General features: G+C 34.2%; 1 protein-coding gene across 1 annotated transcript in view; it reads left to right on the top strand.

Annotated features, from left to right (window-relative positions):
- The window catches only part of BLTP1 (bridge-like lipid transfer protein family member 1), a 236,236-nt gene that overhangs the window by 183,455 nt on the left and 37,149 nt on the right, over positions 1–15,632 (top strand). Inside the window, exons 68-71 of the mRNA XM_051966253.1 lie at positions 2,376–2,629; positions 5,264–5,479; positions 7,910–8,090; positions 11,023–11,239. Of these exons, the coding sequence (XP_051822213.1) occupies positions 2,376–2,629; positions 5,264–5,479; positions 7,910–8,090; positions 11,023–11,239 (868 nt within the window). The remainder of the gene's footprint in view (positions 1–2,375; positions 2,630–5,263; positions 5,480–7,909; positions 8,091–11,022; positions 11,240–15,632) is intronic.

The raw sequence follows: 15,632 nt of genomic DNA, 5'->3' as shown, positions 1-15,632 counted from the left end.
AACTCCTTCAACCCAAGGCAGAAAAAAATTCATTTGTAACTTAGTAAATAGCCCTTAGTAGTTGCCTGAGCCACACAGAGGTTTAAGTGACTTGCCTAGTATGTTATATGGCTACAACAGCTATGTATTATAATAGCTATAATAATGAACATTTATATAACACTTACTGTGTGCCAGGTGCTGTGCTAAAACATAAGCTTTATGTTTATTATTTCAGCTGATCTTTACAATAGCCCTAGGAGCTAGTACCATGATTATCCTCATTTTATAGATAAGGAAACTTCAGCAAGTAGAGATTAAGTGATTTGGCCTTGCATCACACTGCTATTAAGTATCTGATCCTAGAATTGAACTCAAATCTTACTCCAGAACTCTATCCACAGTACTATCTGGCTGCCCCCATATCAAAAGTCAAATTTGAATCCAATTCATCCTGACTATAATCCTAGAACTCTATCCACTACCATACTGCCTTTTATATTAATAATAAATGTTACAATACCAGAAATAATCTTAAAAATACATAGAATGACAAACTTTCAACATATAGCGACCAAACAAGAATTTAAAACAATGTGAGACTAGAACAGTTTGTTATCTGTCATCTAAAATGTTGAATAAATCTACCAGAAGATAAACTTAGAAGCTAATAGCTTTTCTTTAATCATAAAAGACACCTACTTGATAGTCCACAGAACATTTATTTAGTTGTACTCTGACTATTTCTATCAACTCCATCAGTTAGTCATCAGAGAATAATAATATAAGTAAAAAAAATAATAGCAGGATAGAGGCTCGCCCAAGAAAAGTTTTTGATATGAGCTTTATCAGAAAAGGAGAACAAAATGAGTAATGGCTAATGAAGTAGATCATTGCCTGATCTACTTCTAGAGTTTACCTAAGAGTGCTCTTAGAGAGTTTGAAAAAAAAAAAAAAAAGAAACATAAAGTAAGTGAAATCATCCAGCTATTAGAAGGTAAAGTTAGGGCACTTTTAGAAAAGCAAAATGATTGTAAAACTCCATGGTTATCAATAGGAGAAATAAAAAACTCAATTTAGAGCCAGAAGTGACCGTTAGGTATTATCTTGTCCAATTCACATATTATGCTTGCATCATGATATATACATGACATATATTATATTTAATCCGTGGTACATGTACATTTATGAGTGTGTATATTACACATAAAGGGTATTCCAAAAATCTTAGTGTGGTTTTAAAGATTTAATGGTTATACATAATACACATATGTGTATGAGCACACACACACACACACACACAGACACACAGTATATACACATATACAATGTGTGTATCCATTTCTCTGTCATACGTGCTTACACATATAAAAGCCTCACATTTAAAAAAAAAAAAACTTAAATTTGTTCAAATCATTAATAAAAAACTCAAATCAGCCACAAGAATTTGTTGGGTTGGAATAGTAGCAATTGTTAAAGGTTTTGCTAAATAGAATTATGCCCAATTTTAAGAACATAACATGCAAATAGGTAAACTTGAAAATAGTTAATTTAATGATAATTTGTATCACAAAAACTTTCATAAAATTCTTTTAAATAGTGAGCTTTCAAGTGAATATAAAATGGGATTTTGCATACAAAAATCCAATTTTAGACTTATTCAAGAGCACATATCTCTTATAAAGTACACTTACCTCAGAATTGTTTGAAATTACAATTGACAGTTCACCATTTAATCACTAATAATTTTAAATGTCATGTAACACTTAAATTTCTAACAGAAGTTGTTATTATTATAGTTGTATAATTAAACATTTATAAAACTTTAAAAATATTATAAATGTTTAATTATACAACTATACTTGACTGCTTCATCTTTTTCAATTATTGATTTTATCTTTACCTAAAACACTTAAAATTACTATCTTGAGATTACCAAAAATTTCATAGTAACACTGCATGCTATTCTTTCTATAATTCACTCTTGTATATTTTTGATTTACAAGTGATTATATACTTAAACTGTTGCTTCTGCATGTCTGACTTTTGCTTTAATTTTAAAATATGCATTTTCAATTTGTCATTTATTTTGACATAAGGCAGATTTTAAGTTCAGAATGCAGAGATACATTGTATTATCTTCCTTCATTTAAATATATAATGTCCCAAAAGTTTTAGGGCAGTGTTAAGCTTAAATACTATATATAAATATATATATATATTTATATATAGTATGTATATTTGTGTGTGTGTCTGTGTGTGTATAAACACACTCATTTCATGCATTCACCAGTTTGCTAGGTTTTTTTTTCCTGATCAAGTTGAGGAACTAACTTACAGAGATTTGGCACTGAGAAATGATATTAATTTTAATAATTTATCTTTTTTATCATCAGTTTCCTGAGGAAACAGAATTGGACCTTTTGTCAGTAACGATTGATGGGCCATCCCAGTACTCATCTAACAGTGAAGGTTCATGCTCAGTGTTCAGTTCACCAAAAACTCCAGGTATCTTCTCACAAGGTATTCCTTTCCAAAATGAAGAGGGGAGACGGGATGACAGTTTGTCTTCTTCCAGTGAAGATTCAGAAAAGGATGAAAAGGAAGATGATCATGATAGGGAAAGGCACTACATTTACAGGAAACCCTCGTAAGTAAATATATATTTGTTATTTTTTTTCAAAACATATTTTTAACATTTATGAAATCCCCTAAAATTTTATATGAAAATATGAAAGTATGGAGTTGGAATTTTAATAATTTTTTGTGGATTTATTTTGATGGTCTGTAATTTTGCTGAAGCTATGCCTTATCTCAGTTTACTTTCTAATTCCCTAGAATTTTCTAAATGAAATGTCATAAGCGTCATACAGAAATTAATTTGTTTCATATTTACCTGTCTTTATGCCTTTATTTTCTTTCTCTTATTGCTGTTATTATTACTATTATGACACCTTACAGTAGGTAAAGAAGGCAGGCATCCTTTCTTCACTCCTGTTTTTAATGGGAAAGTATCTAGTGTTTCTCCATTGCATATCATACTAGCTTTTGGTTTTAGATACTTTTACTGTATTTTTTTAAAAAAATTCTTCTTTGCCCAATCTTTGTAGTGTTCTTAGCATAAACAAATGTCATCCTTTATCAAAAGCTTTTTCTGCATCCTCTTATAAATTTAATTTTAGATTTTTTTTCCCTAATATGGTTAATCATAAGGTGTTGTTGTTTTTTTTTTTTTTAGTGTTAAACTTCTTTGCATCCTTAGCACAAATCCAACTTGATCATAACAGATCATTTGTTGTTAGTTGTTTTTTTTTAAATAAATCACTGTTATCTTTTTGTGTGAATTTTTTTTATATTTTGTAATCTATTCAGTAAAGGTGTTAACCTATAATTCTCTTTGTCTGCTCTATCCTTCATTTAGTAACTAAGAATATATTTATCTTATAAAATGAGTCTAATGGAACACTGTTTTTGACAGTGATTGAGTATAAGTGTTAATAATTTGTAAGTAATTAATTATATTTAGGTATTATTTAAAGGTTTTTCTATGAAAATGCATCTGGACCAGGGTTTGATTGTTTTTTCCTCCCCATATGTCATTTACAGCTAGATCATTTGTCTTTTCTGAGATTGGATTAGTTAAAATTTTTAATTTTCTTGTATTTTTTAAGACATAAAATTGCTTTTGGCAATTTTCAGTGTGGCAAGCCACTTTCACTTTCTAGAAAGAAAACAGGAAATATGATTATTTCAAGTAGCATAAATTATCCCTAAGAGGTATAGCTGTAACTTCTTTTTCCCTGTTGTAATAATTTTTTCTTTTTCTTCACTCTCTACACTTTAATAAAATTTTTCTTTTTCTTCACTCCGTACACTTAGGTAAAAATTAAAATCATGTTAATATTCTAGATTATTACAACAGGGAAAAGGAAGCTATATCTCTATAAGAGATAATTTATGCTTCTGCAAAGCTGCAGATGGGAGATGAATTGGCAAGTGTACAGAATGTAAAGAGGGTCAATTTGGCTGGATCTCAGAATTTTTATGAGGGGAAAACGGAGAGAAGCATAAATAATCAACAGTGCGGCTAAAATGATAGGTGAGGACCAGAATGGGAAGGACTTTAAATACTAAAGAGAGAAGTTTTGTGTTTTTTTCATAGAGGCAAGAGAGAGCCACTGGAGCTTATTAAGTAGCCAACACTTTGACAGTTGTGTGGACAGGTTGGGGAGAGAATTATGACAGAGGAACCCATTAAGAGGCTGTGACAGTGATATGATCAAACGATAATGAGCACCTAAATACACAAATTATGGTAATTCATCAGCTCTGTGGAATGAGGCAGAATGAGGGTGATGCCAAGGTGACCAAACTGAGAGACTGAAAGGATGGCAGTGCCTTTAACAAAAAAAGGACCGTTTAGAAGAGAAGAGGCAGAATAAGTCTGAGAGGTCTCTGGGACATCCCATTTGCAATGTCCAGAAGGTAATTGGTCTGAAGCTCAAAAGGGAGCCTGGGCCTGAAGAATATTGACTGTAAGTCATTTCCTCTGTAGAGATCATTAAACGTAATGCAGTTGGTGAGGTGAGGTGAGGTGAGGTGAGGTGAGGTGAGGTGAGGTGAGGTGAGGTGAGGTGAGGTGAGGTGAGGAGAAAAGAAAGTGTGAACATAAGAAAAAAGCCAGCACAGGGTCATTGGCCTTTGCAGAAATGTGGCTCCAGAACTGAGCACTGAGATCGGATGTGAGCAGGGCAAAAAAGAGCAGGACTTTCATATGCAGATTCCTGATGCCTCCTTGCTTAATGCCAGCTCTTTGGCTTCCAGGTCCTACAGTTGACTTAGTGATATTATAATCGTCTAAAGTCCCAATTCTTTTTCACAAGAACCGCAATCTAGTCATGTCTCCTTTTTATTATATTATATTATATTATATTATATTATATTATATTATATTATATTACATTATATTATATTATATTATGAAGTTAATTATTTGAACCCAAAACAAAGTTTTAAATTTGTTTTTATCAAATTACATTTTAATAGATTTGGCCTGGCATTTCAAGGTACATGCTGAAACATACTATTTTAACTATTACTTTCCATGTATAGAAATCTTAGTAACCTTTTCTTATTAGTCATTGTGGGTCTCTGAATTTTAATTTATATGAATTTGTAAAATATATGTATAGAAAATTATTAACAATGCTCTAATTTGTTCAAATACAGGTTTTTAGAAGTATTTTAGAAGTATACAATTTAATGAGCAAATACTTTTTTGTAGCCATACTTCCCGTAAGAAGGCAACAGGATTTGCTGCTGTGCATCAGCTATTTACTGAACGTTGGCCAACAGCACCTGTCAACAGAAATCTGAGTGGTACAACTACAGAGAGAAATATTGACTTCGAACTTGATATTCGAGTTGAAATTGATAGTGGAAAATGTGTCCTGCATCCTACAACCCTTCTGCAAGAACATGATGACATAAGTTTGAGAAGGTGAGAGGCCAGTGGGGAAGAGGAGGACATTTGAACTCATTCTTCACTGCTTTCACAATTTAGTCAAATGAAGGTTAGAGGTAGAGGAAAGTGCCCAAATTTAAATTTGGTGTTTTAAACATAAATTAAATGTAACTGATTCTTATCATATAAACTTCTATAAAATGATATGCAGCATTTTATGGCAGCTTGAATTCATATGGCAATTTAAATGGTTGTCATGAATAGTCCTCTCATTGGTGATTTTGATAATTCCATACTTCTGAAATAGTCATCTTGATTTATCTTTATTTGTTAGAATGGATTTATGATATTGCATATGGGAATACTATCCTGAGCATCTTGGAATTTGGTACTTCAGTTGTGGTTTTGAATCTTATTCAAGAAGGACTACTAAAAGAATATCAGATGTAGCAGCTAAAAAATTGTTGAAAGAGCAATGTCCATTGAGTGATGGGGTCAGAAGCCAGATCCCAAAGGTCCAAGAAATGAGTGAGAGGAAAAGAAGTAGGGAGTCAATATAGATAGTCCTTTTCTAGAAATACAACTATGAATGATAAAGACAAAAATAGTTTCATCTTAAAAGTTTTTAAGGATATAGAAACATAGACATGTGTTTGTAAGCAAAAAGCTTGTGGGTTGAAAAAGTCAGTATAGATGAGCCAAAGAATCCAAATTGGAGTTTGACAGAGAACAGGAGGCAGGAGATTCAGGAGTAGAAAATAGCAAATAAATACTGTATCATTAAACTGGGTATTACTCCAGGTGCAGACTGGGAAAATATAAGAGTGCAGTTAGGTTGGATGTTTAGACCTGTAAGAGTACCATATGCTGGAATGATAGGAGGTCATGATGAGATAAGCTAATAAGAGAAATAAAGTCATAGACGACTATGGTTAGCTAAAGAGTTTCACACTTAATAATGAAAGTGGAATACTAGTGGATTATCACCAGATCAGGATTGTGACCATCCCACTGAGATATGAAGGAAGGAAGGAAGGGAATAGGTTGTGGGAGCTGAATAGATAAAAGCACTAAGAGGCTGGGCTGTCTGAAAGCATCCCAAAGTCAGCATTGAAGACTGAGAATATAAGGGAAGGCTTTGGGACAGGGAAGAAATCTGAGTCAGACACTGAACTCTTTAATAGAAGGAGGGAGAATGCCCTAAGAGTTCACAGACAGCTGTCATCAAGTTTTGTATTAGAAGACTTACCTTGATGTGGAGAACCTCAAAAAAATCATCTTTGAGTGATAGTGGTAGAAGGAGAGTATAAAGTCACAGTGGGAAATAATGAATGTGCCGACTTGTGCAAAATTGGGGTGGGAGACAGAGAAGATGACAAAAGGTATAACAAGTGATAAAAAGCATGACACCAGCAAAGCACTGTCTTTTAAGGAAAATCAGGCCTACTTGAGTGCCAGCAGATGGAAAGATAATGAGAGTTCATTAGCTAATAAATATTTATTATACACTCCCTGAGGGTCAGGCATGGTATTTAGTGCTGAGGATACAAAGAAAGACAAGAGGCAGTGCCTACACTAATAAAGGAGAGACAGTTGTGCCGACAAGATAAAGACATAATATGTGGGAGACATCAATAGTGGGGAGATGCTAGAGTTTAAGGGAATCAGGAAGGCTGCCTGGAGAAAATGGGATTTTAGCTAGAGCATGAAGGAAATAAGAAGGCAGAAATGAAGAGGAAGAGCAATGCAGCAGGAGGCATAGCTAGACAGAATGCCCAGCATTAGGAAATGGACTATCCTGTATGAGGGGTTTGTTAGCTGTGAGAACAAGTCCGAGATGGAAGTTGGTTAATGATAGAATAGAGATTCCACAACACCCTGTCTAAAGGATGGGAAGAGAAGATTGAGGTGTCTCAGAGTGAGAGAATAGGAAATGGTGGCAGTAAAGAAGAGTTGTAGATTTTGCTTAGCAACTTGTAATTCTGTGTCATGGGTTTGGAAACAGAGAGAGATTAAGGTTTACCCAGCCATAGGAAATCTAGTACCTTTGGAGGATGGCTTACACCTTTACAAACACTATGAACGACAGAAGGGGAATCATTCTCCTTCAGGTGTCAGGACACAGAGGCTGGATTGGGTCAAAGAACTTAGAGGACCTGATGGCCAAATGTACAAGATACCTTTAATTTCCATAGTTTTTCACAGCTAATTAAGCTCCTATCATAAGGCAAATTCCCATGACACTCCGACAAACCAAGCCAAAGATAGACAAAATTTTCTTTTTCAAACATCCTAAGAGTGGAATAAAAATACAATTGATTTATTTTCACTTAAAAGTTTAGTTTTAGCCTAAGTTTTCCCTATTAGTCAAAAATAAATGTTAATGAACTTATTGCTTCACATAAGATACAATCAGAAGAATTACGATATTTCTATCAATAATAAATAATGTATATCTGTCTGCAGAAGTTATGACCGGAGTTCCAGAAGTTTAGATCAAGAATCCCCCTCAAAAAAGAAGAAATTTCAAACAAATTATGCTTCTACTACCCATTTAATGACTGGCAAAAAAGTGCCATCATCTCTGCAGACTAAACCCAGTGATCTGGAGACAACAGTCTTTTATATTCCCGGAGTTGATGTAAAGGTGAAAACATTGTTCCTGTGGTAATGAATGAGATGATAATGATGCTTGTCTTCCCTTCTACAGAAAAAACCTGTTTCCATAGGTTGATGTTAAAAGTGATGTTCATGCAATCTGGTTTTCTCTCATAAAATAATCTCCTCCATCTTCCAAGAAGTCATATGATTTGTCATCCCTGCAGTTTCTACTGCTCACTTTTTCCATAAGAAGTGAAATTTGGCAGGAAGTAATTAATAACTTGAGAAATTTAATAGGTTTATTGGTTCAGCTTTTCTGGCTAAGTGAATTGGAGTAGGAAAACATTCCAGAAAAAGGAATGATGGTTTCTAACAGTCAATTGGCTGCCTTCTCTTTCACACTGGATTTCATACATACACATATATCATTTTTGCAAACATTTCCTGTTTCTACTGTGGACAGATGCTTTACCTGGTGTTGAGTATGCAGAGATAATGACTAGCACAGTGTAAAGAGTGTCTTAGAATAGGATGAGATATACATAAATCATATTTTTCTGTTTCATATTGTTATTGCAAACTTAATATCAAACTGAAATATACTAGTAGTTGTATGAATAAAGTGAGAAAACAAATCCTCTTTTTCTGGGTTTATCTTTGACTTGAATAGGAAAGTTTTAAAAGAAGAATGATAGTCATTTGGGGGAATTTGAAGAAATGAGGACTTTTCAGAAATACAGAGATTTCTTTTCAGATCAGATACTGGTTAGACTAGACTTCTAAGTTTCCAGCCAAGATGTTGAGCAAGTGGCTTCAAAGGCATCTCTGATTTTTATCAAGTTTTTATGAAACAGATAATTAAGGAACAGATCTCCCAGAGAGAAGACTTCCTTTGCATCTATAGGTCAGGATTTCCCTGCTCTTTGGTCTTGGGGAATGCTCAGGGCCCTGTGACTGTTGAGTAGTGTGTAGATGTCACAGATGGGATTTGGAACCTTTTCTTCCAGAGCTCCTTTTCACTTCTCTATGCTGCTTCTCTGCTTATTAGAAATTAGTGGAATTTGGAGTTCCAAAAGAAACTTTTTAAAAAATAGGTTGTTATCATACTCTAATATATCAAATAAATGAAGTAATTATTTCATACTTGCTTAGCCTAATATAGTACTTACTAACTTAACCCAAGAACTATTTACCTATAGAATATTTGCATAGAAAAAAAATGAGGGAAGAAAATAAATTGTTGACCCGAAGTATGAGAAAAGAAGTTTCAGGTTATAATTCATTGCCATCTAGTTTGATGTCCATTCCCACTTTCTGTAAATCCTGCTCAGTGGTTAGGGTACCTTACAGCCAACTAGCCCACATCCTGGGCTGCAGCAGGAGAGATGTTTTGGAGGCTCTGAAATGCCCCAAAGTTCTGATTTGGCCACTATTTCAGACTCCTTTTTAGTGTTATCCAAGAAAACACCAAGACAAAAGTGTCAGAAGATGGATCCTAAAGATAATTGCCTTCTAATTTAATAGCTTTTTGAATCAGGTTCACCGCTTTCTTTTAAGTAAGGCTTACCTAGAGACTAGAGATTGTGGGCTAGAAAGGCCATCTCATGCAAGCTTATCATTTTACAACTGAAGAGAGAAGGCTAAGACATTGTAGCTGATTTGCCCAAGGTCATATATCTAATGGCAGGATTAAGACCCAAGTTCTCCACTCATCAAAGACTTTTTACATCATTATGCCTGAATATTTTCACTTATAGAACACATTATACTATTTTCATCTCTTTTTGCTTGTATATCTTAAAAATATAAGGTGTTTTTTTTTTATTATTAATAAAATTGTTTTAGAATCATATTGGGAGAGAAAAATCAGGGCAAATGGAACAAAACCATGGGAGAGATTTAAAAAAAAAAAAGTGAAAAAAGTGAAAGTAGCATCTATTGATTTATATTCAATCTTCTTAGTTCTTTTTCTGGATGTAGATGGCATTTTCTGTTGGGATTGCTTTGGATCACTGAACCACTGAGAAAACCTGAATCTTTCATAGTTGATCATCACACAATCTTGCTGTTATTGTGTACAATGTATTTCTGGTTCTGCTTGTTTCACTCGGTATCAGTTCACACAAATCTTTCCTGCCTTTCTAAAATCAGCTTGTTCATCATTTTTTATAGGGCAATAAAATTCCATTATCTTCATACACCACAACTTGTTTAGCCATTCCCCAATTAATGGACATCTGCTTATTTTCCAGTTCTTTGCTACCACAAAAAGCTGCTACAGGTGTTTTTGCACATGTATGTTCTTTTCCCTCTAAGATTTCCCTGGGATAAAGGTCCAGTAGTAATACTTCTGGGTCAAAGAGTATGCACAGTTTTCTAGCCCTTTGAACATAGTTCCAAATTGCTCTCCAGAATGGTTGGACCATTTCACAATTCTACCAACGATGCATTATGTCCTAGTTTTCCTACATTTCCTCCAACATTTATCATTATCTTTTCTTATCATTTTAGCCAATCTAAGATATGTAAGGTGGCACCTCAGAGTTTTAATTTGCATTTCTCTAATCAAAAGTGATCTAGAGCATTTTTTCATAAAATTATTTTTTAAAAAATTATATATAATTAGATAGTTTTTAATTTTTTCATCTGAAAATTGTCTGTCTGTATCCTTTGACCATTTATCAATTGGGGAATGACTTATATTCTTATAAATTTGACACATTTCCTTATATATTGTAGAAAGGAGACCTTTGTTAGAAACACTGGCTATAAAGATTTTTTCCAGCTTTGTACTTACAAAGTAAAATACTATTAACATTTTGATTATTGAATTTTTGAACGATTAATGAAAATGTTATGAATTAATGAAATATAATGAAAATTTTACTATGAAGCAAATTATTTCACAAACTAAACTCTGTTTTTCGGTTCTTGTTTCTGTCTCCTTTAACTTTTAAAACTTATTTCTTTCAATGCAGCTACATTACAACTCCAAGACTCTAAAGACTGAATCACCAAATGCTTCCAGAGGATCATCCTTGCCAAGAACCCTTTCCAAAGAGTCCAAGCTGTATGGTATGAGAGATAATGCCACGCCTCTTCCTCCTCCTCCTCCTCCTCCTCCTCTTTTACCTAGCACTTTCCAGAGCAAGACTAACACCTTACTTCCTCCCCAACCCCCACCTATTCCCTCAGGTACTGAAGGAAAATATACTATCTATGTTAATTTTTTTCTATCACCTACTTCCTCTAGTGCCTTTTCTTGCCAAAGATGATGAATAAAGTCACAGACTTACAAGTGCTGATTCTCAAAAATCATATGCAAGATTATAAGCATAGTATTCTTTTTTCAGATTGATAAACTGTTAGCACAACAACAAATTTTAATATGGATCTGAATGACAGACACAAGCAATCAGGACCTAGTATCATTTATTTCATCCATTATATATCTGATTAATGAAGTCAGGTGAAGTTGTGCTTTAAGTAATCTTCAGCTTTTAAAGAAGGATTGTAGTAAATGCTATCTGACTACATGTGAGAAATTTGAGAATTCGATTAGCATACCTCTTCCTTAATAGCTATTTCTGCCCTCTGAAAATCTTAATTTGATTTCAAAACTGAAAAGGAGATAAATTCTGCATGTTGGAAAATAATGGAAACTAAAATCTGAAAGGTTGTGCAAACAAAATGAGCAGTGTAATTGTGACATTGTGTGACTCAGCTGGTCAGCAAACATTTTTTATATTCTTACTGGGTGGACATCCCTACACTAAATGTTGGGGGTAATAAAAAGTTTAACTAATGGTCTCTGTCATTACAGAGCCTACATATGGTCCAGTTTAACAGAGAGATGACATGTATTATTTTGTTTGATAAAATGAATAGAGGAATACTTTTCATTTCTTAAGTGAATGAGTAACTTAAAGAGAACCATATTTGAACAGAGAGATGATGATTTTGTATATCTGCTAAATTTGAGGAAGCAAAAGTAGAGTTGTCCTCTAGCTAATTAGTTAGAAAAAGTAATCCTGGCATACCCTGAAGGAGTGAATTAGGATTCATTTTTATTGAAGCTGCAGCCATAAGAATGAAAAAGCATGTTGTAGAGAGAGTAAAATAAGAAGCTAGGAAGAAAATGGCCAGAAAACCAAACTGAGAATACACCGAAATGTTGGTTAGCAACCAACCACTGGCTAGTCATGGATATAAAGATAAAAATAAAGTCGTTGCTTGGATCAAGGAACTCACGTGGTATGGAAGGAAACAGCATGTATGTGGAGAAAAGCATAGATAATCTAAATGCTAATAAATCAGTGTAAAAAATTGAGGAGAAATCACCAGAAGTTGGGTGAAGGAAAGAAGAGGGAAGGGAGCAGGAAAAATCTCTTCATGTAAGAGAATACATGATTAAAAAGGAAAAAGGAAAATGCAATGGTGCAGAAACTGTGAAAAAGAAGAGAATAGTCAGAGAGGAGGACATGACCTCAGAAAATACCATTAGACTTGAGAAGGAAGAGGTTATCTGGAACATATGAGAGAAGAGTCATAATAGATAAATAACATATCAGATCACATAGGGCTAAAGAGTAGAGGTGAATAGGAATATAGTCATTCAAGAATTCATGTTGACAAGGGGAGCCTGAAACTAAAGGGGGGGATCCCGAAACTCTCTGAAAACTCCTTCAAAGAGAAATTCTCCTTGAACCCTGCCTCTATGACACCTGCCCCAAGGAACCAAGATAAAGTGGTTTATCTTGGTAGGACTAGCTGAAGTAATCTAATTTAGCTGGAGATCTAAATTTCTATTGACCTCTATTGTTGGCTCAAAATCATTCCCAGTAAGTAATCTCATCTAGGCCTGGGAGCAGTGAAAACATTGAGGGAATCTCATTCAATTGAAACTTCTCTCTCAGATTTCCTTATAAAAATGGCAACTTGGGGCTCAGTCCTTGCAGAGGACCTAATATGTCATGCCCAGGAAACTCTCTCCCTGGCATAGTAGCAAGCTTCTGCCCGCTGAAATGATATTCTCTTTTAGCGTTACCCTCTCTTTATCTTCCTCACCTATTTCCTTAATGAGATTTTATACCTCTCTGTCAGTATTTCTCTACTAGAAACTTTACTTCTCTGTCAGGACCTTGCCACTAAGGAATTCAATCTTTCTGTTCATGCATAGCAAAGGCTGACTTCCCAGTGTCAATAATAAACTTCTTTTTATCATCTAGCTTTTGGAGTTTGTAAGTTCCTTTACAAAGGACCTGTGCACCACCAGAAGGGGGATTCCCACAATTCCTTGCCATGTGCCAAATCCTAAATGGATTTAGGGGAGCCAAACCTCTTTGTTTGGTTCCCTGAACCCCAAATCTGCCACTAACCTTCTCATTTAACTCCCTGACCACCAGAAACCCTAACCCTAAACTCATCAATGTCAGATTTTCAGGTGTTAATAATCATGTTAGATTGTATCAGTAGTGGACTGTATGTTGAGTCTCAATGAAATATATAAGCTATATTCTGAAATCCTTTCTGATATGTACTTTTTCTTGAATAATACAATTCAACCTGGAACTGAGACCAATATAGAGATCAGTAGTTTTGATTAGTTAAAAATATAATATCCTATACAATTATGGAAAAGCCTTGTGGTTGAAAGGATGCACACTTTTGTGATGAGTTTAATTTTTCATTTTTTTTTCTTTTTCTTTTTTTCTAAATTTAAACACCAAAACATTTCCATATACATATCAGAACAGCCAACAAAAACAAAATCCTGTGAATTCTCCCTTTGATCCCTTACAACATAATAACATTCCATTCCTTTCCTATACCATAATTCTTTCATCCATTACCAAATGGATGAGCACCTTTTTAGATTCTGATTTTTTTCTTTTTCTTTTCTTTCCTTCAGAACCGGGAAGTGTGTTTTGCTTATGACTGTCCTGTCCCCCAGTATCCTCTTCCTCTTTAACTCCTCCCTTGCTTTCCCCACTTCATTTATCTGTTGAGTTGGATATATTTCAATACCAAACTGTTGGGCCCTACTTTGCCTAGGTCAGATATAAGTGAGGTTCTTCTGAGGTCCACTTATACTGTAAGTATATGTATGCATTTCTACACCCTTCAGTTAGGAGAATAGGTGAGAACCAATTGCTGCATCGTCCTCTATATACTGGTACATTCTTCACATCCTACTTCTCTCTCCTATTAATGCCCTTAGCCAGATGTTGAGGTTCTGGAGTGACAATGTTTCAACTGCTTTCATTTGATCTGATAACTTGACCATTCTAGGCATCTCTGGACTCTGGTGCAGAAAGCCCATAAACTTTAGTCTTGTCATCAGGAATGCTGGAAAATTATGTTATTCTGTTAGACCTTCATTCCCCTTTCCAGCTTTATAAAGAAAGTATATTGGAGGAAAGCTTAGTTCATTTGTAATGGGGATAATCTAGAAGAATTCCTGATAAGACTAGAGGTGAAATGGGGGCAGCTAAGTAGCCCAGTGGATAGAACACCAGCCCTGAAGTCAGGAGGACCTGAGTTCAAATGTGGCCTCAGACATGTAACACTTCCTGGCTTTGTGTGTGACCCTGGGTAAGTCACTTAACCCCAATTGCCTCAGTCAAACAAACAAAACAAAACAAAACAAAAAAAGACTAGAGTTGATATGATAATATGTCCATTATCAACACTATTGTTCACTTTTGTACTAGAAATGTTAGCTTTAGCAAAAAGAGAAGAAAAAGAAATTGAAAGAATTAGAGTAGGTAATGAGGAAACAAAATTATCATTCTTTGCAGATGATATGATGGTATATTTAGAGAATCAACTAAAAACAATTAGAAACAATTAACAATTTTAGCAGAGTTGAAAAATATAAAATAAACCCACATAAATTATCAGCATTTCTGTTTGTTACCAACAAAGCTCAATGGCAAAAGATAGAAAGAGAAATCCCGTTTTAAAATAACTAGACAATATAAAATATTTGGGAGTCTTATGTGCCAAGAGAAAGCAAGAAACTATATGAACACAAATTACAAACATTTTTCATATAAATTAAGTTAGATCTAAATAATTGGAATATCAAATACTCATGAGTTGGCTGAGCTAATGGAATAAAAATGACAATTATACATTAAGTTAATCTGCTTATTCAGTGCCATAAAAATCAAACTGCTAAGAAATTACTTTATAGAGCTAGAAAAAATAACAACAGTTCATCTGGAAGAACAAAAGGTCAAGAATTTCAAGGAAATTAATGGGAAAAAATACAAAGGAAGGTAACCTAGCTGTATCTGACCTAAAATTATATTATAAAGCAGCAGTCATCAAAACCATTTGGTACTGATGAAGAAAAAGTAGTGGATCAATGGAATAGCTTAGGTTCACAAGATGCAATAGTCGGTGATTATAGTAATCTAGTGTTTGATAAATCCAGAGACTCCAGCTTCTGGAATAAGAACTCACTATTTGACAAACGATTGCTAGGAAAACGGGAAAGTCTATCTCTTTTGCTTTGGGGGATGGCTTATACCTCTTCTGATGTGTAGAAGAAATTACCTGATTATTACATCCTGACTATGAC

This window comes from Antechinus flavipes, chromosome 6 (genome assembly GCF_016432865.1).
Source record: "Antechinus flavipes isolate AdamAnt ecotype Samford, QLD, Australia chromosome 6, AdamAnt_v2, whole genome shotgun sequence".
Lineage (NCBI taxonomy): Eukaryota > Metazoa > Chordata > Mammalia > Dasyuromorphia > Dasyuridae > Antechinus > Antechinus flavipes.
Note: the sequence above shows the minus strand (reverse complement) of the source record. Positions and strands in the feature narration are given on the sequence as shown.